This window comes from Pygocentrus nattereri, chromosome 7 (assembly GCF_015220715.1).
Source record: "Pygocentrus nattereri isolate fPygNat1 chromosome 7, fPygNat1.pri, whole genome shotgun sequence".
Lineage (NCBI taxonomy): Eukaryota > Metazoa > Chordata > Actinopteri > Characiformes > Serrasalmidae > Pygocentrus > Pygocentrus nattereri.
This window is the reverse complement of record NC_051217.1, coordinates 11,440,745-11,461,163: the sequence shown is the minus strand read 5'-3', so window position 1 is coordinate 11,461,163 and position 20,419 is coordinate 11,440,745. Positions and strand designations below refer to the sequence as shown.

General features: G+C 37.2%; 1 protein-coding gene across 3 annotated transcripts in view; it reads left to right on the top strand.

Moving 5' to 3' along the window:
- ptprq (protein tyrosine phosphatase receptor type Q) overlaps nucleotides 1-20,419 on the top strand; it is a 61,555-nt gene that overhangs the window by 14,291 nt on the left and 26,845 nt on the right. For all 3 annotated transcript variants that reach the window (XM_037539757.1, XM_037539756.1, XM_037539755.1), the window contains exons 15-33: nucleotides 139-236; nucleotides 850-1,015; nucleotides 2,047-2,307; nucleotides 3,962-4,122; nucleotides 5,922-6,033; nucleotides 8,993-9,219; nucleotides 10,854-10,923; nucleotides 11,025-11,224; nucleotides 11,564-11,804; nucleotides 13,419-13,547; nucleotides 13,795-13,941; nucleotides 14,841-15,004; nucleotides 15,090-15,117; nucleotides 15,472-15,594; nucleotides 16,420-16,581; nucleotides 16,660-16,839; nucleotides 17,851-17,958; nucleotides 18,051-18,332; nucleotides 20,097-20,378. In XM_037539757.1, the coding sequence (XP_037395654.1) occupies nucleotides 139-236; nucleotides 850-1,015; nucleotides 2,047-2,307; nucleotides 3,962-4,122; nucleotides 5,922-6,033; nucleotides 8,993-9,219; nucleotides 10,854-10,923; nucleotides 11,025-11,224; nucleotides 11,564-11,804; nucleotides 13,419-13,547; nucleotides 13,795-13,941; nucleotides 14,841-15,004; nucleotides 15,090-15,117; nucleotides 15,472-15,594; nucleotides 16,420-16,581; nucleotides 16,660-16,839; nucleotides 17,851-17,958; nucleotides 18,051-18,332; nucleotides 20,097-20,378 (3,141 nt within the window). The remainder of the gene's footprint in view (nucleotides 1-138; nucleotides 237-849; nucleotides 1,016-2,046; nucleotides 2,308-3,961; nucleotides 4,123-5,921; nucleotides 6,034-8,992; nucleotides 9,220-10,853; nucleotides 10,924-11,024; nucleotides 11,225-11,563; nucleotides 11,805-13,418; nucleotides 13,548-13,794; nucleotides 13,942-14,840; nucleotides 15,005-15,089; nucleotides 15,118-15,471; nucleotides 15,595-16,419; nucleotides 16,582-16,659; nucleotides 16,840-17,850; nucleotides 17,959-18,050; nucleotides 18,333-20,096; nucleotides 20,379-20,419) is intronic.

Below are 20,419 nucleotides of genomic sequence, written 5' to 3'. Positions count from 1 at the left end.
AAATCACTCTGAAAAACTTCATTTACATCTTAATTTGTGAAACTTTCTAATACTTTAAGACTAATACTTTAACAGTGACACTTGTTTAGCTAGGTGATTTGTATTTGTCCTTCCTTCTTATCAGTTTTTATACTGCAGTTCCAGCCCCTCCTGATGACATCACCTTTATTGAACAAGACCTAAATGCCATGTACATCATCTGGACACGCCCACATGGCAGAGTGGATGGTTACAGGGTAGGCCATGCATAGTCACTCTGCCTCAGCAATAAATACAATTATATTGGTATTCCATTTTGCAGGGAAAATATACTTTCTTGTTCTATAGTTTACACGAACATCAATGGAAAGATGTACAGTGCAGTTATGAATTGATATTAAGTATTGTGATGTTACTGTGATGTTTTACTGTGAAAGAATGTATGTGTGTGGGTTACATTGAGGCAGGGGGGGGAAGCAGGACACCTGTTTAAACTTTCATACTGACTGCCTCACCTGAGACGTTGCCTAGCGACGCCCCTAAGTCTGACCTGCTCAGGTTACTGACTCTCTCAATAATACACGAACCCAAATCCCGCATTATACCCCACCACGAGATAGAGAAAGAGCAAGAAAGTGTGTGTGAGTGAGGAAGTGTGTGTGCTGTCAGACTCTTTAGTTGGGAAAGTATCTGGATGGACTTTCCCATACAATTTATATTCATAGAGTTTCTTTGTGTTTCTTTCTCCTCCCTCACTATCACCATTGCTCATTGCTCCATTTCCTTCTCAATGCTCATTGCTCTATTTCCTTCTCAATGCTCATTGCTCTATTACTTTCTTTCTCTTTTCCATTTGCTCTTTCCCTTTAGATGCGATATGGCCTTGCTACAGATATTCCTCTTCTTCACCAGGTCGATGTCTATATCAACAACCTGAGGATAAATGACCTGATGCCCGGAACTGATTACAAGTTTGAGATCCAGTCCTTTTTGGGATCTGATTTCAGCCAGAGTGTTAACAAAAACACCTCCACTAGTAAGAATCTGAGAGATTCTGTCATCATAGTCACATAGGATTTAACCAACTCCTTGCCTCTGTAGTGCTGCACTATGTAAGGGAGAACTGTTTAGATTACCAAATAGCAGTAAAACACATCATTGAATGAATCAACTAATCGATTTGAGTACTTTCTCATCATCAGTCTGTGTCAGTATTCAGCAGTCACATAAACAAACCAGCATTAGTTGGTTGCAAGACTGAAGTTGCGTCCTGTCCCAAAGTTCACTCTTGCGGTTTTGTGTACTTGTAAACACATTCAGTCAATATATTGTTTTATGTCTTAGCCAAGAGGGTTTCTCTCAGTGTGTTCCAGGTCTAAATTAAGAAAAATAATAAATTGATAAAGTATGTATCACCAGGGCATTGAAATATCAAGGAAGAGCATTAATACTGTGAGATAAAATTATGAAATACGGTAAGTTACTATGCACTTAAGCAAAATCACAAACCCAGTTATAGACTTTGGGACACAGTGTTGACTTTTTATTGGTAGCTGTAGACATGGGCACTAGAAGAACTTTGTTTGGTTTCATGTTTGATTCAAGTTTCTGAAAGTTTTGTTGTAAGTGGCTCAGCAGCCATCATTAACATAATGTTTCTTTGTCTGCTGTGTCGTGACTATAGACTCGCAACGCACTTTGGCATACATTCAGCTAATGTAGACATTTGTGGTGTTCAATAGAAACTATGAGTGTATGTGGGAGATTACAGTGCCCTCAAAATCACTCTGCAATTCCTTTTTATGGTTTGGACACTAAGAGAAAAGGCAGACATATTCAGCAGTGCCCTAAACCAAAATAGAGGAAAAGTATTGTTTCAAAAATATTGTTGCTCAATGTTTCAATATCTGTATTCATATCATAAATGAAAATGTTATTGTTCCATCTCTATTAACCCCTTAAATAACCAGGAGCCATCAGTGGGTCCCAGCTTCCATTCCTCACTGCCATAACTTAAGCATAGCTCAGTTCGGTTATAATGTCTTTGTCCTTTGACTGATCATTTAGGGCCTGCAGGCTTGTGTTCACTCACTCTCTCACACATCAACTCCTCGTCTGCCACACTGGTCTGGGACACTGCTGCTGGCCAGTTTGACTTCCACAAGGTGATGGTCAGTAACACCTCGCACAACTGGACATTCAACGTGAGCACACACACTCAGGAGTACATGCTGAGCGGCCTGCGGGATGGATGCTCCTACAATGCCACAGTGGAACGGGTCAGAAACACACTTAGAGGGACAGCTGCCACTCTCACCATACACACAGGTTACACTTCTCATGGAACTTTTTAAAAAGCATCAACTTGTAAAGCACTTACTGATGAGTCCACTTAGTTTCTTAAAATTATCTCAGAGCTGCAAAGAAAATGGGTTTTGAATAGTGCACCTGCATGCATAGCTCTCCGTCACCCACCATACAGTGCAGAAAATGATACCTTGTTAAGTGAAATGATCTTGAATCTATTCGATATATCGTTATATTCGATTTCTCGTTTTGATTGTTTCATTTAGAATTGATTGTTGTGAGCTTTCTATAAGATTGTTTAACTAATTCCTAAATGTTTTACTTGTGTTAAGTGATTTTAGTCAAATTATCTCACTATGTTGTCAAAAAAATTAAAGTTAAATAATATGAGATATATTGAAAAGATGTAAGATAATATTACTTCACAAGATTCCATCTTTTGCAGTGCAATAACTGAAGCAGCTGTATGTGTAACTTGATTATTAAGTCTTGAAGGTTGTTAAAAAGAAGCCCGATGTAAGGCTTTGTTTTTCTGCAACAAGGGGGGAAACATTATACATTAATTTATTTAATTTTCAGTCAAAACAGCCAAGTACAAGTTATTAATTTTCAGAGGACATATCTAAGTAAACCATTTGCATAAGAGGACATCAAAGGAAAATACATGAAAAAGCAGTTTCTGTAATTTAGAAATAATTAAAAGATGAAAAAACTGAACACTGAATGAAAATGAAAAAACTGAACACCCATGCAGGACAAAACTGTCACTTTCAGATACACTTAATTTTAATCTTTGAAAGATATGAGAAATTCAAACTCCTCATTTCAAAAAAATCTGAAAAAAAATCACAGGTATTTCTGTCCATCCTTCCACTGTGAGAGGACAACTCAACGCAATTAGTCTGAAAGGATGTGTAGCTGTCAAGAAGCCCATAGTGAGAAAAAGAAACACAAAAAGAAGAACATTTGCAAATCAGACAAAGAAGCTGCTGGTGTTCTTAGAACATTGGACCGACCACCCCAGAGTCCAGACATCAACATCCCTGAATGTGTTTGGGTTTATTTGGATCAGGAGAAGCAGAAAGTACAACCAGCTTCTAAGACTGAACTTTGGAGGTGTAGAAAAATATCCCTGCAGCAGAAAACAAGTCTCCTGATAAGAATGGAAGCTGTTATAAAGGCAAAGGGCGGACACAATATATATTTTAAAAAATATATCATGTTTAGTTGTTGAGGCTTATGTTTCATTTTCTGATACATTTATCAGAATCAGAAATACATACTGATAAATTTATGCTTTTGTTCTGATGCTGAAAAATTTATAACTTGTGCCTAATGGCTGTTTTGACTGGAAATTAAACAAGGGTGGTTTCTGACTTTTTCTGAGGTAAAGGTTTAACTACAATCTCAGAATTGTTTTGTTTCTACAGAGTTAAAATATTACAAAGTATTATGTTCTAGTGCAAAATAGTGGTACTATAAAATGGTGAAACCGAGCTACTAACGATACAGAAACAAACATGATGCACACAGATGCCATCGACAGTGGATGCACTGTTTTGAACATTTCTCAGTGCTGTATCAAAATTGTTATGCCCATACTGTAGCATTTAATGTTTTAGCTTATGTGTTGTTCATTTGTGTGTATATGGATGTATTTGTGTGTGTCTTTCAGTTCCTGCTGGTCCTCAGGATGTGTGTGTGGTCAGTGTGTCTCCTCATTCATTCTCTATCCGTTGGCTGCCATCCTCTGGATGTGATCAGCAGTATTTGGTACAGCTCATGCCAGAACATGGCAATGTCACCATGACAACCACAGCAGACGGTCATTTACAGGTACAGAGCTGACGAGAGACCTCATTATCAACTGCTGCTATACATGCACAGATGTGTGTGTTTCATGTTGAGATGATGAAAGATGATATCCAGTGTAATGATGTATAACAAGTTTTTCATTTCTTCATTTCTTCTTTCATTCATCCTTTCCTTTTTCATTCTCTTTCTTTACTCTATCTATTTTCTTACTTTCTTTATTTCTCTCCTTCTTTCATTTGTATTTATTTTTCTTTCTTTCTTTCTTTTATCAAACTCTGAAAAGCACAAACTGTCGCACACACTTGTTCCTGCAGCTTCCCTGTTTTCGAGTGCCAGGTGTCAGGTGGTGGGGTATCTGTATCGGCTGGGCGGAGTGTGTGAAGGAAGGTTGGAGAATGCAGGTTAGAGAGAGGGAGAGAAAGAGAGAGAGAGAGAGAGCGCAATAGAGAGAGAGAGAGAGTACCATTAAGTTTTAATGACTTTTAGTTGCAGTAGGGTAAGAGTTGTTTCAAACCTGGAACATTTGTCCTCCACTGTTCAGCCTTCAGCTGGCCAGTCTCTCTCTCTCTCTCTCTGAGGGGTCAGCATGCTGCTCTGCCTGCCCCTGCTGCTTGGCCTGTGTGTGTCCCTCACCAGCGTTCAGGTAGGCCTCTTCATCTCTGCCTCTGGGTGACACAGGTACAGAGTGACACGCGTATGCTTTCTCTCCTGAGACTATTCACTGCGTGCTTGGTGAAGCAGTTTTGTTCAGAGATGCAAACACATTCTAGATGCTTATCCTTTCTCTAGTCCCACACATGCTGGCTCACTCACCTGTAGCTGGTAGCAGAGGATTCTTTGGGTTTTTTAGTGTTATATAGCACTGACAGAAAATGATGGCTTTTAAATGTGCTTGAATAGTAGCATGTGTTGGAATGTGTTTTGTGACAGTGATGGAGTGCACTCTTATTTTGTGAACTGTTTAGTTTATACACACACACACACACACACACACACACACACACACACATATATATATATATATATATATATATATATATATATATATATATATATACATATTACTTGTTCCAGTCCCACTAAGAGCTTTAGCCCAAATCTTTCTGCCCTTCTGACCATCTAATGGATCAACATAGTGTTATAAAGATATTTTGAAAGATATTACAAAGATATTTTGTAGTTTGTTATGGCTGTGGAAAAAGTTGTCATATGATATTTATGGAACCTTGTTTTATGTATCGTTAAATTTTTATCATGTAATTGGTAGTTGAAACAGTAGTAGGGTGCTCATATTGAGTCTAATAATTTGCTTTAAAGATCAAAATTATATTGTACATTTATGCAATATAATAAAGATTATGTACATATTTAAAACGGCTTTGTTTCCAGCCATTTCTGTCTGTCACTTCTATAGTGTGATTAGAATTCTTGAACAATCTGATGTTAAATGTTTACATTCATTTTCTTCTGCAGTGTTTTACTTCAGTATTAGGCTGTGTCTGTTTGTTTGAGATGAAGGTGGAGGTTTTGTTGTTGAACTGGTTGAGGGTTTGATCTGTTATATTCAAAGCTGACTGTTTGTTGTTGGGTTGAGTTAAATTTAGTTCAGTACATCTGGTACAGATCAGTTTGTGTTTCTTCAGTTGAATTAAGCTGAATTAAAAGGATGACTCGGTAGAGTGAAGTCATCCTTGCTGAAATCAGTCCCACACACCCGATATGCCCATTGGCTGTATGCCCCAAGAAAGGCCATTAATGACCATTTTATCCAATATTTTTAATCAGTTGTGTGTTCATGTATGTTTATATGTGTGTTATAGGCCAATGTGTCCAGTGTGAGTCCAGGGACATCATACACCGTAACAGTCAGTGCAGTTGCCTCCTCAGGTCTAAGCTCTCCTGTCAGCCGGATAATTACCACCAGTGAATCTGGTGAGCGTGTTTGTGTGTTGGTGCTTCTCTTTGTGTTCAAATGCTTTGTAGCTTTGCAGAGGTTTGGAGGATGTTAGGTAGTTATCCATGTTTGGGTAAAGCAATTTTGAGGTAAATATTAAGCAAGGCTGATCTCATTGATTTCATTAACTTCCTAACATTAAAATAGAACATAGAAAATAGATGTAGATAGCATTAAAAAATTTGGAATCTCTTGTCATGTTAACAATATTTGTTATTATATGTTCAACAATAACTTGTTACAATGTGGATTTAAATATAACAAACTATTTGCAAAAATATATTTTAGATATTATATTCAGTGTTTCAAGAATTCTGCAAACAACAATTATCACTTAATGAACAATATCTTGTAATTATCTATTAACATTCTTTTGTAAAGTTTTCTGCATTGGCAATTGATCTCCACTTTTGAAAAATGAAGAATTCTGGATGTTAATTTTATTATAGCTTAATCCTATAATTTATTATAGCTTAATCCGATATCATTTCAGAATCCACAATAGCTCTGTTAATCATTCTGGACATGTTTACAATTTCTTTTCATTTTTATTGACAGCTGTACTGCTAATTGTTTGAAACAGATTCATTCTATATTGTTAGAAATTTTGATTTCTAATGTTGAACAGCAATTCCAAATGTTTGAATGCACGTATATGTAATTTAGTGAAGTGCAATGTAGTGAACTGTTGCTGCAACCAAGACAGATATGTAGAAGTCATGCTGGTGTACAAGACAGATTTTTTGCACATGTATTACTGATTGAGTTCTTGTTCTACCTCTCAGTCATAGACTCTGGAATTTATCAGTGCTGCATCAGTAGACTATGCTCCATCACAGCACATCTTTCTTACGACACTCCCTTAAGAACTGATACACCTCCTAGACACTATGACTCAGGACAGTCATTAAGACAGTGCAGAGTCACACAAAAGCTCAGAAAAGAAATGACTATAATAATAATAATAATAATAATCTCCATTTATACAACACATTTCTTACAGCTATTGCAAATGGCAAATGGGACCAAAAATATAAATAAATAAAATAACAAGAATTAAAAATATTGAGCTCTATATTAATAACAATAACAATAATAATAATAATATGTCATTAATACTGAGCATATACTATTAAACTACACAAAGCAGCAAGTATTTGTTGTAGTTCAGCTCAGTCCAGACTGACGTGTCAGTTTTGTTCACCTATTTGTATACATTTTTGCACTTTTAATTGTTCACTGCTGATATGGCCTAATGCATGGGCAAAAATTTAGAGGAGCTCAGATCATTGCAGTACATCACATAGAAACTCTTCAGACACAGTCACAATTAACCAAGTATTGTCTTTCGGGTATATGGAGCAAGCCAGTTTAAAACAGTCTTGGAAAGTTCAGTCCATTTTGAAGCCTATTTAAGGCAATAGTTGTGATCTATGATCTATGGATATCCTTTCTGAAACACGTTTTCCACAGATGTTATCATTCCCTGACAATTCTAGTTCATAAGAGCCGTTTCCAACACATCGTAAACAAGGCTATCAAATAGGGGTGTAATGATATGCTCAACCCGTGATTCTATTCAATTCACGACACTGGGCTCATGATTCAGCATTGTCAAACAGAATTTGAATGAACAAAAAAGATAAATAAAAAAATTTTGTTGAACAACTTACTAAAGTACTAAAGACAGTCAACCTGGGAGTCAGGGAGACTGATTGATGAGTGAGTTTTTGATTGGTGCTAATTGTTTGCAAACTTTGGTGCTCATACAATAATTATTAGAAAGTCCATTCTCAACAATGTCATGCTTTTACCTTTGCGATCCATGATGTCATGGTGCATGATATTACATCACTCTTAAAAAAAAAGAAATATAATAATAATGATAATAATGTAATTTATTTATTTATTAAATACTATTTAATAATAATATTTTATTCAAAGCATTCAGAGTGTTTAGGTGCAGTAGATTACATCATTTGTTCCATTGCGTTTTATATCCGAAAAATTCTTTGCAGTTTAACTACACTTAGATTTCACTTGCCCTCATGAAAAACCAGGTGTAAATGCTATACTCAGGACACACTGTAATTGGATTACAATCAGATCAGTGATCACTCAGACCACATTCAGAGGTGGTTAGAGATGGATCTTAACCACATTTAGCACAAGCGTGAATGAACATGTTTTCTATACAGTTTTCTTTTAGCAGGATTTTACCAGGATGTTACCATTATTGAATATATTGTCGCTGTCAGAACTCTGATCTTTGAAATAGTAACTTTATGAGAGAAGTCACAAAAGGTCCATATCTTATAATTGAATTTAATCTTTAAAATTTTATTCCAAGTTTTTGTGAATTGTGAAACATTTCTGTTTGTCCATTTTTCATTCAGTTTTCCCACAATTTTTTCAAGTTACTTAAAAAAAATTAAAAATGGAGACACAAGTGTAGACACACATGGGTTGTTAATAGAAAACTCTACTATATAGTTGTTTTTCTTGCATAAAAAAAGATATTTGACCTATTTATATACATTTTTGCACTTGGGATATCAGTCATCTGGCACCACTAATATGTCAGCATGTATTGTGTGCATAGCTGTGAAAGTTGACTTTATGTTCACTAATAATATGATGTAATAGCAGTGTGTGCACTGAGAAAAACAAGAGACCAGGTACAGATCCTTGCAGTACACAACAGAGAAACTTATGCCTATCAAACCCACAGTCACAGTTAGCCAAGTAGTGTGTTTTGTCTGAATTTTTGTGAAAAGCGTAAAAAGGCATGTCCAGATGATTGGACATAAAACACATGCCAATGCAAGGTGTAAACAGCCCCTTTTTGTTTTTCAGATATATTTTGATAACACTAAATGTGTATGCCTTGCTTTTGATAAGTATTTGATTTGTATATACCTGTGTGTGTACACATAGTTCCTCCTGCTCCCTCCAAACCAGAGGGAGAACGAGTGGGGTCCAATGGAATCCTGCTCTCCTGGCGGATGCCACTGCCTCCTGATCCTACTATCCATTCGTTCATCATCAGATACAAGGAGATGTGTCCACACCCTGACCCCTCCTTTACTGAGGTCACTAAAAGCCTGGACATTCCAGAAACACTGCTGAACACACTTTCACCTGGAGCCACTTATAACATTCAGGTATACACACACATACAGTGAAACTGAACAGCATTACTTTCTCTTCCAAAGACCTGATGTTCTCATTGCACTGCTATTCGTGTAAGGATTTCATATTCATATTTCCATATAAGTTTTGCTGTGAAACACTAGATATAGCTATTACAAACTGCATCACCCTAGAGTCAAACAGATGCTGAATGTGTCAGCAGCTTTTGACCAGTTATAGTATAATGTTATTTATTTTTTGTTGCAGTGATGTTCAAAGTCAGAGATCACCCTTTTTTATTTAATTTTCAGTAATCGCCAATAGGTACAAGTTATTCATTTTTAGAAGATATTTCAAAGGGCATTAGATGTAAGATAACCCAAGGGTACTGGAACACAGGACGTCAAAGAAAAATAAATGAAAATACAAGAGTTTCTAGAGCTGGAATTCAAAATAATCATTGAAAGATATAGGAAAATTTTAACTCAGCATGCCCGGTAGACTACCAAAACCAAAAAAATCACCATCAGATAAACAGTACTTAAAACATTCATCTTTGAAAGAGAAGAGAAAATCAAGCTCCATTCTTACTTCAGATCTGAAAAACATTCACAGATATTTCTGGCCATCCTTCCACTGTGAGAAGAAAAACCAACATTATGGGCCAGAAAGGGCACTTTGCTGTCAAGTGCCCTTAACTGAGAAAAAGCAAAAAATGTGCAAATCAAACGAAGAATTGCTGGTGTTCTCAGAACAATGGACTGTCCATGCCAGAATCCAGACCTCAACTGAAAATGTTTGGAGTTTTTTGGATTGTGAGAAGCAGAAAGTGTAACCAAATTCTAAGACTGAACTTTGGAGGTATGCAAAAATATCCTGGCAGCAGAATGCAAGTCTTCCATATGGAAGTATGGAAGCTGTCATTAAAGCAAAGGATAAATACTGAATTAATTACTGAAATTTTTTTTATAATATTTATTTGTTAAAGGGTGGTCTCTGACTTTTGAACAGTGCTATACCTATAATTATATGGTTAGATCATTGAAAGAAGAACGATAAAGACAAAATAACTCACAGAAATGTATTAGTGTTCTACACAGATGTCTGAAGCTGTTTGAATGTTGTATCTGATATCTAACCATCTGCTCACTTAGAAAAAATATAAGCTGTTACTTTTTTGCTGTAGACTTATAATTGTAATTTATGTTGTTGGCATCTATAAAATTAAAGCTTGTAAAATGCTTTGTAGAATGGAAATGCTGAGGGGCATGAACGATCTGTAGGAAAGTTGCCAATGACATCCATTCCATTGATCTCATTAAATAATTCACATGTGCTTAATTATTTATCTGGTAAAGAGATCTATGGATCTATGATGGATCTCTGTTTTCCGTTATTTGTCTTGTGAATTCATTACTCTCTTAGGCGCTGTCCTTCCAATTCACTGTCCAAGCATTGTGTGTGTGTTTTTTGACAGGTCTGAAGCATAGAAATGTGTGTGTGGTGTGTTGTGTAGTGGGGTCATCTGTCATGTGTCGATCGGATTTCACAGGGTTCAATATTTGACGCTGATTGTGAGTGAGTGTGTGTATGCCTCTGTGTGTGGGTTGCTTGAGTGTGTTCTAATTGTTTGTTTTTCACCCCTCACCCTCCACCCACCCTTTAGGTTGCAGCAGTAAACAAAGCAGGGACTGGACCTTTTAGCCAGTCACTTTACTTCAAAACTTCAGAGGCCCGTAAGAAATGCTGTTTATGTTTTTCCTTTGAATTTTTTTCCAATCTGTGTTTATACAGTGCAGAATTTGTTTTATATGTATATGTCTGTCCTCTGCTGCAGCTCCTGGTCTGGTGACAAATCTCACAGCTTATGCTCAGAATCACTCGACAGTGCTTGTAACGTGGTTTCTGCCTGTACGCATAAATGGACTCATCACCAAGTTTGCAGTCAAAGCCAAACATGCCCGAACAGGGCAGATAGTCCGAACCCTGGAGCTCAATGCCGAAGACATCATGAATGGAGCTCTTCCTCATTGCAATGTATGACAGCATTGGTATCTGCAAAAATGTTTGTGTACTTTAAATAAGACAATGCAATACTTCAATTTGCAGTTATTTCACAATATTGGTCTTTGTAATACTTTTATCAAAGAAGGCCACAATATGCAAATGACCCTCTTACTATTCAAAATTTTCACATTTTCTTTATATATTTTAATTCCAGTTTTAGAAATGACATTTTTTTCACTTAGTTTCCTTTGACGTTTCCCTCCTTGTACAAATGAATTGTCCTATATCTAATCTCCTAAGAATTATGTCCTGAAGGTGAATAATTTGTACTTTACTATATTAATGTCTGTCTACATGTGTGTTGTCTAGGATGCTGCAGATATTTTGTCTCGAGGAACTCCCAGCCCATCTGAGTCCTCCCTGATGACTTCTGCAGCACTACCCCCAGTCACACTATCAGCCATTCCTCCAGCCTCCACCTGGAGTGTGCCGATCAGTGTGAGAATGGACAAACTCCGCCCCTACACAGCTTATGTGTTTGAAGTCTCTGCCTTCACCAGTGATGGAGAGGGTCAGATTGCCAGCACTATGGTGCGCATGCCAGAGGCTGGTATGTACACATACACACATGCAGACATACACATGCACACGAATAAAAATTGTACACACTGTACACAAAGGGTGTCATGATCCAATTTAAATATATATTTTAATAAATGACTATTGACTGCATTAAGCCCAATCAAATTATGATAGTCTCTTAAGGCTATTTCACTATACGCTTTATTTATACCGCTGTCTTAGAGGTGACATAGACTAATACGATTCATAATTGAAGCACATTGTCAGAAGTTAACATGTGGTGTACCTGGTAGTGGTGTAATATCTGTGTGTCACACTATGCACATAGTAAAAAAGAAGGGATTTCACCACAGCCTTGCATACCTTACCTAAATTCAGTTTGTTTTCCCTATTTTTATCATACTTGTATTGAAGTATCTACAAAAATCAGCACTCAGGAACTCAGGATCAGCTGATACTCAATGTGAAAGCAATTATGAGATATGTCTCACACACACACACACACACACACACACACACACACACACACACACACACACACACACACACTCACACACACAGACACACAGTAGTCACAAAGCCAAAGCCCATAATTCATTTATTTCATTTCTAGTCAATCTGGCCATTCAGTAAAAGCTATTCATTTTTCAGGAAATGTTTCTGGATTAAATATAAGATAATCAACTTGCATAAGGTAGAGGAAGCTCAAAAGAAAAGAAAATAAGTGACAAAATATAATGTTTCAAAACTGGATTTCGATTGAAAGATCCACTGTGAGAAGACAACTCAGCACTATGAGTCTGAAAGTACACATGGCTGCCAAGAAGCCCCTGGTAAACAAAAAAAACTACAAATCAATCAGAACGACCCCAGACCACCCCAGACATCACTCAGTGTGTTTGGGATTATATGGATTGTGACAAGTAGAAAATGCAACTTCCAAGACTGAACTTTGGAGGTGTGGAAAATTGTCTATGCAGATTAATTTTAAAAAATGGAAACAAATAAAAACAAATAGAAGCTGTAATAAAAACAAATCATGGACACGGTACTGAAAAAAGTGGTTTTTTTTTGCTTTTTCCTTAAAGCTTAAAAATCAATAACTTGTACATATTGGCAAATTTAAATGGAAATAAAAAAATGAAGGGTGGTCTATGACTTTTATACAGAACTGTATATGATTGGATCATGCCTAGTATGTAGTAACAGGTACACACTCGGGCATATGCATGCATGTTGCACGTGTTGTAGTGTACTATCAAAAAGATAAATACACACACATATGCAGAGTGGGAAATACATTTTTGTGATCTGATAATCAATGTGCTCATGCATTAAAGCCATAGTCACATGCAGACATGTGCATGCACTCACACTCTCTCTACTCACGTGTACACACACATCACTATGTTTTTCTCTTTCCACTGTTCCCGTAACTTTATATTGGTCCAATTGAGATAAATCTAAACAACCTGTAACAGAATCTCTGATTGCCCTGAATAAATCTACTCAAGTTGAAACAAGGCATTTGTGTCTTATGTAACAGCAGCACAAAACTCAGCCAGCATTCAGCCCTCACTAATCTCTATCCAACCAGTGATCAGCTCATGCTTGTGTAAAAGTGTGTGTGGTGTTTTTGCAGCCCCTGAGGATTCACCACAGAATTTGTCAGTGTGGAACATCACCTCTAAATCTTTATCTTTGTCCTGGGAGCCTCCAACCATTATCACAGGGCGCTTCAGTTATGTCATCCAGCTCTACGGACCAACAGGTAGCTATATTTAGCATGAACTGAATGCCACACATCACACTAGACTCAAGCATTTACCTCTTTACTATCAAGCTCCACATTTCTATATTGACATTTAAGATTAACCCTTAAAATATCAGAGAGAGTCTGCATTAAAACAGTTAGGTGTCAAGCTGTTCTACAAAGGACACTTCTTCTTTAAAAAACACTTTAGCAGTGCAAGTCAAAAGGATCACATTTTGCATTTGTATATGTGTGTATGCTTTAGGTTTTATTAATGAAAACAGCACAAGTGAGCAGACGTTCATGTACATGGGATTAACTCCGTACACACGCTACCGTATCAGTGTTATGGCCAGATCAGCTGGAGCCACAGGTCCAGCAGCAGAGACCAGCATCTCAACGCCTCCAGAGAGTAAGATACGCATAGCAGTCTCTGGTGCACCAATCACTCATACACATGCACACACCAGCAGATGTATGATTAAAGTTGCAGTGTTCCACTGCCATTCAGTTACATTTTTGTCACATACACTAAAGAAGGTGATTCTTCAGTATTTTTACACTGAATTCAGAAAAAAAAAATTTCTATCAGAGAGGGATGTGACCCACTATTGCAAACTGAAAATTGAAAGAAAATATTTCTGCTGTATTTGCATCTGGAAAACTCAACAGTTGTCAGCAAATATACTAGAGCTTCATTTCCCTTGATACTGCTTTTCCATGTTGGAAATGGCTTGATGACTTCATGAAATTTCTTGCTATGGTTGTCACTGATGAGTCCAGAAAATTGTTTTTTAATTACTTTTACACCCAGTAGCTCTGTATGTCTCACTATGTAACAGTAGTTTTTGGTTTAATGGTGTCTCAAAAAGTAATATTCTTGAAGAACAGCCATCCTTTTGTTTTCATTTTGACTCAAATTGCTTTCAAACATCATTTCTCATGTTACTACTCTAATTTGAGGACCTACAAAAATCTATATACAAATATATACATTTATATTAAAGTATATATATATATATATATATATATATATATACATATATATATATACTTTAACTAAATGTGTAAAATACAAATATTGCATATTTTAGTTCAAAGTTTTAGTTCAAAAACCTGTATAAACCACAAATTAGTTTCATGTGAAAGACAACCAGTGGAATTACCGTGGCTATGTTTCTGTCTGGCATGTGCTGCCTCCTACTGGAGAAAGTCGTAAAAGCACATTGTTGCGCTGCAATCTTACCACCACAGTATCTTACAAGTATCCATCTGCATATAACTGTTTGTGTGTTTGTGCATGTTTGTTAGCTCCTGGTGCAGTATCAGATCTGAGAGCAGCAGCGGTAGACTCCACGTCTGTGCGTCTGTCCTGGGGAGTCCCAAGCCAACCCAATGGACTCATCACTCGTTATCGCATACAAGTCCTGTACCATGAGATACTTGTGCAGGACATCACCCTGCGAAGACTACAGGTCAACATACAAACAGAATAGATGATTTTTCTGTCATAAAACTTTTTTAGCTTAAGGATGCTGCGCTGTGTTTGTTTTTTTGTAGGATGCAAACAAGACTGGAGAAAGTGGTGGTATGTTGCCAGAAAGTTACTATGACAGCAGCTCTCGAGTGTTGCGTCGCTATGCAAGATCAACTAATATCACCACGGCGACTGCCGAGTCTGCTATCACTCTTGCCTCCCCCAGTTTCCAGCCCACATGGAGCCCCAGCAGCCCTGGCTCAGTCAGCTCTGGCAAGCTCAACACTGATACAACCAACTCACTCCCTGCTATCTCACGCACTGCCGGGATAGCCGGGCAGCCACTGACCCCCAGTCCCCCAGCCACACCTCCTCCCTGGCTCACTGTTACCTCTGACCAGCACACCACTACACCCCATGAGTCTATCACTGTGACAGCAACTGACCTTTCATTTGTGACCTCAGGCTCTGCACATCCACCCCTTCCCAGCTCTGCCCAGCCACAGCCCTCCACCAGGGCAGCGGTCACCGGTGTAACCTACCAGTCCCGCCCATCCACACAAACAGCTATAACCAGCTGGATTGAGGGTAACAGCATTTCTAGAATTTAAGTCATTACTGCATATTTCTTTTACAGTGGTATTGATTTCAAACTGCTCTATTCTTATATTGACTATTGATAGATACTGTGGCTGGTACTTTGCTTTTGTTTTAAATTCTTTAAAATCTTATTTTCCGTTTTTACAATTATATAATTTTTTACCTAGGAACACGCATGTTCCAAAAAAAATATTTGAAATGTATTATAAGAAATTAGGAAATGAAGGCCAGAGGGTAGGGCAGCATACTCATTTGTACGTATGTAAGTGAAATCTGAGCTTGCGAGCTTTACATAATTAACCCATGTTGACCATTAGATTAGTATAAAATTACTAAATATATATGTAGACATTGTTACCTGTTTTAAGTTTTAATATCAAGTGAAATTATCTTAATTTACTGGCTAATTATTATGTTCATTTCTAGAAATAATGTACGTATATCTGCCAGTACAGTAAAATAACAGTAAGACAATTTGACCTGATATGACAACTACTAAAATAAAAAAAAATGTAGAGTAATCTTACAATTATTTTACAATTAGATTTATTTGCTCCATTTAAGTTGTCTTAAAGATATCATTATTGCAGATATCATTATTGCAGTATACAAATGTAAGTACCTTTCAGTCTATCTGAAGATGATTTTGTTTGACCAAATTATATCCAGTCATCTAACAGAAGGGAGTCAGAAGCCCACCAACGCATTGCAGTTTTCTACTTGCATTTAAAGATAAACTAATTTGTTACTGTATAATCACGTTGTAGTTGCTTCTTCACATAATTCTCCCTGATTGTTTGTTTTTATGGGCAGTTCTTCCACCCACTGAAGACGCAGTTGATCTGTCATCTGATCATATCTCCTATGTGGTGAGGAGACTGAGTCCTTTCACTGAGTATGCCTTCAGTGTGTCTGCCTACACTGTCATTGGAGAGGGACCTGCCACAGTAATCAGAGAGAAAACCACAGAACAGGGTAAAATATGATTCCACCTTCATCCTGGTTTTGCTGACATCTTTTGTACACTAGTGGAAAACTTTGTTTTTCTTTCAGTTCCCAGTTCTGTTCAAGATGTGTCCTATCAGAACATAAGTTCCACTTCTGTCCTTGTGAGCTGGAGTCCACCTCTAAACCCCAATGGAAAGATCACACACTACACTATCTATTTGCTCAACCTGCACAGTCATGAAGCCCAACAGAAGCTCACAAACGCCACTAGCATAGTCCTCATAGGTAGGTGGTACATGAAACATCAGGATTTAAGTGTTTTTGTGTTAAATGCTTTGTTGTCAGAAATACGGAGGATATCGGGTAGCTGTGCATCAGCCAATTTTAATATTTATTTTAACATGTCAACTTTGCTCTTCCATTGCTTTATTAGCTCGAGTGGGTCCAAATGAACACAAGAATCAACTTCAGCAGAACATGCCCAGAAACTAAAACTACCTAATACAAATCCCTTTTAAAACATCTAAATATTTCAGACAAAGCTGTCTATGAGCTGTTTTAAGTACAAAACGTCTCCATCTTTTATACATGACTTCTGACTTCATTACCTTACTCTACTAGCTTACTAGTTAGAAAGACTACACAACTAACACCAATAAAAATAAAGGCGATGAGCATGGGTTTACACCAATGCAATTCTTCACAAAATGAATGTTTGCTATATTAAAATTATATTATATTAATATTGCATGGCTATCAAATTAGTACACAAAGTCTAATCTAGCTGAGGGTGAGTGCATTCCACTTGAATAATCTGATCCCCAGTGTCCCTTCTTCTACTTGCACTTCGATTGGCCGCTTATGTAATGTAGATGCAACACTTTCAAGTTGACAGGGGCATATTTGCAAAGTAATTAAATAAGGCCCTTACTTTGCTGATGTGAAGTAACGCTAATTAAACATTAATTATTTATTTACATACATTTTTGTTTATATTTGGTTATATTTGGTTTATAGCTAGTCCTCTGTTCATTATTCCTAGCTTCCTAGTTTACACTGATTCCAAATTTCTAAATGTGAATGTACATAATGCAACTAACACATATAATCAAATGTCTATGGCCTAATTGGTAACTACCAAAAGTTACATTTAGAAAAATGAATAAGTACTGCCCTTTTCTCTGCCACAAATGTAATAACAATCACATATGAGAGCAGCATTATGAGCAGTTTACACAATGTGAAGAAAGTTTTTTGGGGGGTTTGATAAGCTGTAGGTGTTGATATCCATTGCAGGTTTGAACAAATACACACAATACAAGCTGCGTGTGGCTGCATCTACTGCAGTAGGGGAGAGCCCTCTGTCTGCTGAGGATGATGTCTACGTATTGACGCCCGAGGATGGTATGATGCTGATGATTTATTCTATGTCTCTCAGAAACACACTCTCTCTCATAAACATTACATTATGCTGTATTACTCTGTGTCTCTGTTAGTGCCAGACTCTCCTCCACATGATCTGGCTGTAGTGAACACCACCTCTTCTACTGCCACAATCATTTGGACTCCTCCTGACAAACCCAATGGCATCATTCGCCAGTACGAAGTCTTCTACGGCAATGCCACCTACCACCATATAGTGAACAGCACTGTACCCAGCATCACTCTGCGCAACCTGAAGCCTTACACTTACTACAACGTGACTGTACGAGCATACACACAGCTCGGCCATGGAGACCAGACCTCAGAAACCTTACAAATGCTGTCTGGAGAGGATGGTGGGTCTCTCACTTTTTGTGTGTGATTGCTTTTTCAGTACTTCAAAACAACAACCTGAACCCTGATGTTGGTTGACAGAGTCATTGGCAGTGTGGCCAAGGTTAGGTTTATATCATTAGAGTTTAAGTTCTTTTTTACTTACAGATATGACACAGATCAGATTTTTTTGGCACACTTTTCATATGTGTCCTGGATCATATAATATATCTGATGCATGACCATGCAACCGCAGCAAGATTGGAATTTTTTACATTACACTTCACTGCGCTTGCCCATTTCACAGTCACTGTCATCATCCAGTGTCATAAGCTAAATTGGCAGTGGCTACCTTGTTGTTGAAATGTGCTTTAGGGCTGTATAATTAATCTTACTTTTATTGTCAATTTATTGATATGACTTGACATGATAACTGCACTGCAAAGGCACAAACATTTAAAAGCTGAGAATAATAACAATACTTAATTTACACTGTACATAGTATGAGAGTAAACTCTTTCAAGATGAAGATGGATGCTAGCAAGTAAAAAAAAAAAAAGCGTAGAACTGAGACACAAAAAGTGAACACATGAACACCCATACAACTATGCTGTCTTCAACTCTTTGAACTCATGAATGCATTTTGCTGGCATTTCTGTGCTCTTTCCTTTTAGTTCAAGAACAGTTTACTGCACAGAAATAAAACTCAAATCATCATCAGTGATATTTTCCCTTGTTGTATTGTGAGGAAAAGTATCAGTGAGCAATCTGGATTGGACTTCAGCATTGCTTCAAAATGCATATGTATGAAGGGAGGATGTCAGCTTAGAGTCAGCCACAGTTTGACTGCCAGGCTTTTTCTGTAGCTGTTTCAGTTGCCCAGATCAGATAAACCAATTAACCAATAGTAGATAACACTCAGCTTTATCTCTTAATTTCAGTTGATTTTAAACCACTGTAAATAAAAGGAAATACTCAGGTCCATATAACTAATTAAAATGATTGCAGAAATTAGTCTTATGAAAAGAAAAGTCAGCAAGAAGCCAGTAAGAGATAAAATCAATGAAAATGAAAAATCTCCTAAAATTGTACATGATATTTGAAATGTAATTTATCACTTCTCACGTCTTCATCTGAAAACCCAACAGCACTTTAGCCCCACTTATTAAAATGGAAGTTATAAGAAGCAGCTGGTCTGTTTTTTGAATAAGGGGTCATTTATATATATCAGTCTTAAAGGTACAGTAACCAAAATAGCATATTTACAACTGTTTATGATAGGGATACACAAATACTCTATTCTCCTTTCTGATATTGATATCTGATCCTCAAGTATCTGCCTCAGTATCTGTAGTATGTACTGATACTGTTCTTAACTAGAAACTACCATAAATCCTGATATTTATACAGTTCCACTTTTTAAATATTTTATTTTGGTAATAGTTGTGTTCTGTGCCAAAAATTAAACAGACAAATCTTAAATGAATGGCATTAACTGGTTGGGTAACTTCACATTTGAATGGTTTCAGATCTACGAAAACTTGCTGTGCCCTTTGGCATAGTTTATCGTTAAAGACTTAATTAAATATTTATATACATTATTCCTGCTCTTTCACAGTTTACTTATTTCTGATTCCTATTTTATTATAGCCTGATATATGTAAGTTTATGTGCAATTATATTGTTAGCTACTAAATTTGATTAATTGAAATTCTTGCAGGTTGTACCTCTGCTTTAGATGCCTTCATTACAAATTTCTTATATCATATACTCTATATGATTTTCAGTCCCTGGCAGTCCTCCATACGGACTGGGCTATGAGAGCATCAGCTCCAGTGAGGTGAATGTGTCATGGTCGGCCCCTGTTGTACCCAACGGCCTCATATTGTACTACATTGTGGAGTACTGGAATGCCACACACACCCTTAACGTCACCACACACTCTCCGTTCACTCTCCTGACCAACCTGCGCAAGTACGCACACTACCGCCTCAGTGTTCAGGCAGCCACTCGGGTTGGCTTGGGCAACCACAGCAGCGACATCCTCAACATCACAACCCTGGAGGACGGTGAGTGTGCATGTGTCTTTGCTGTTGACAAGAGGTAGTAG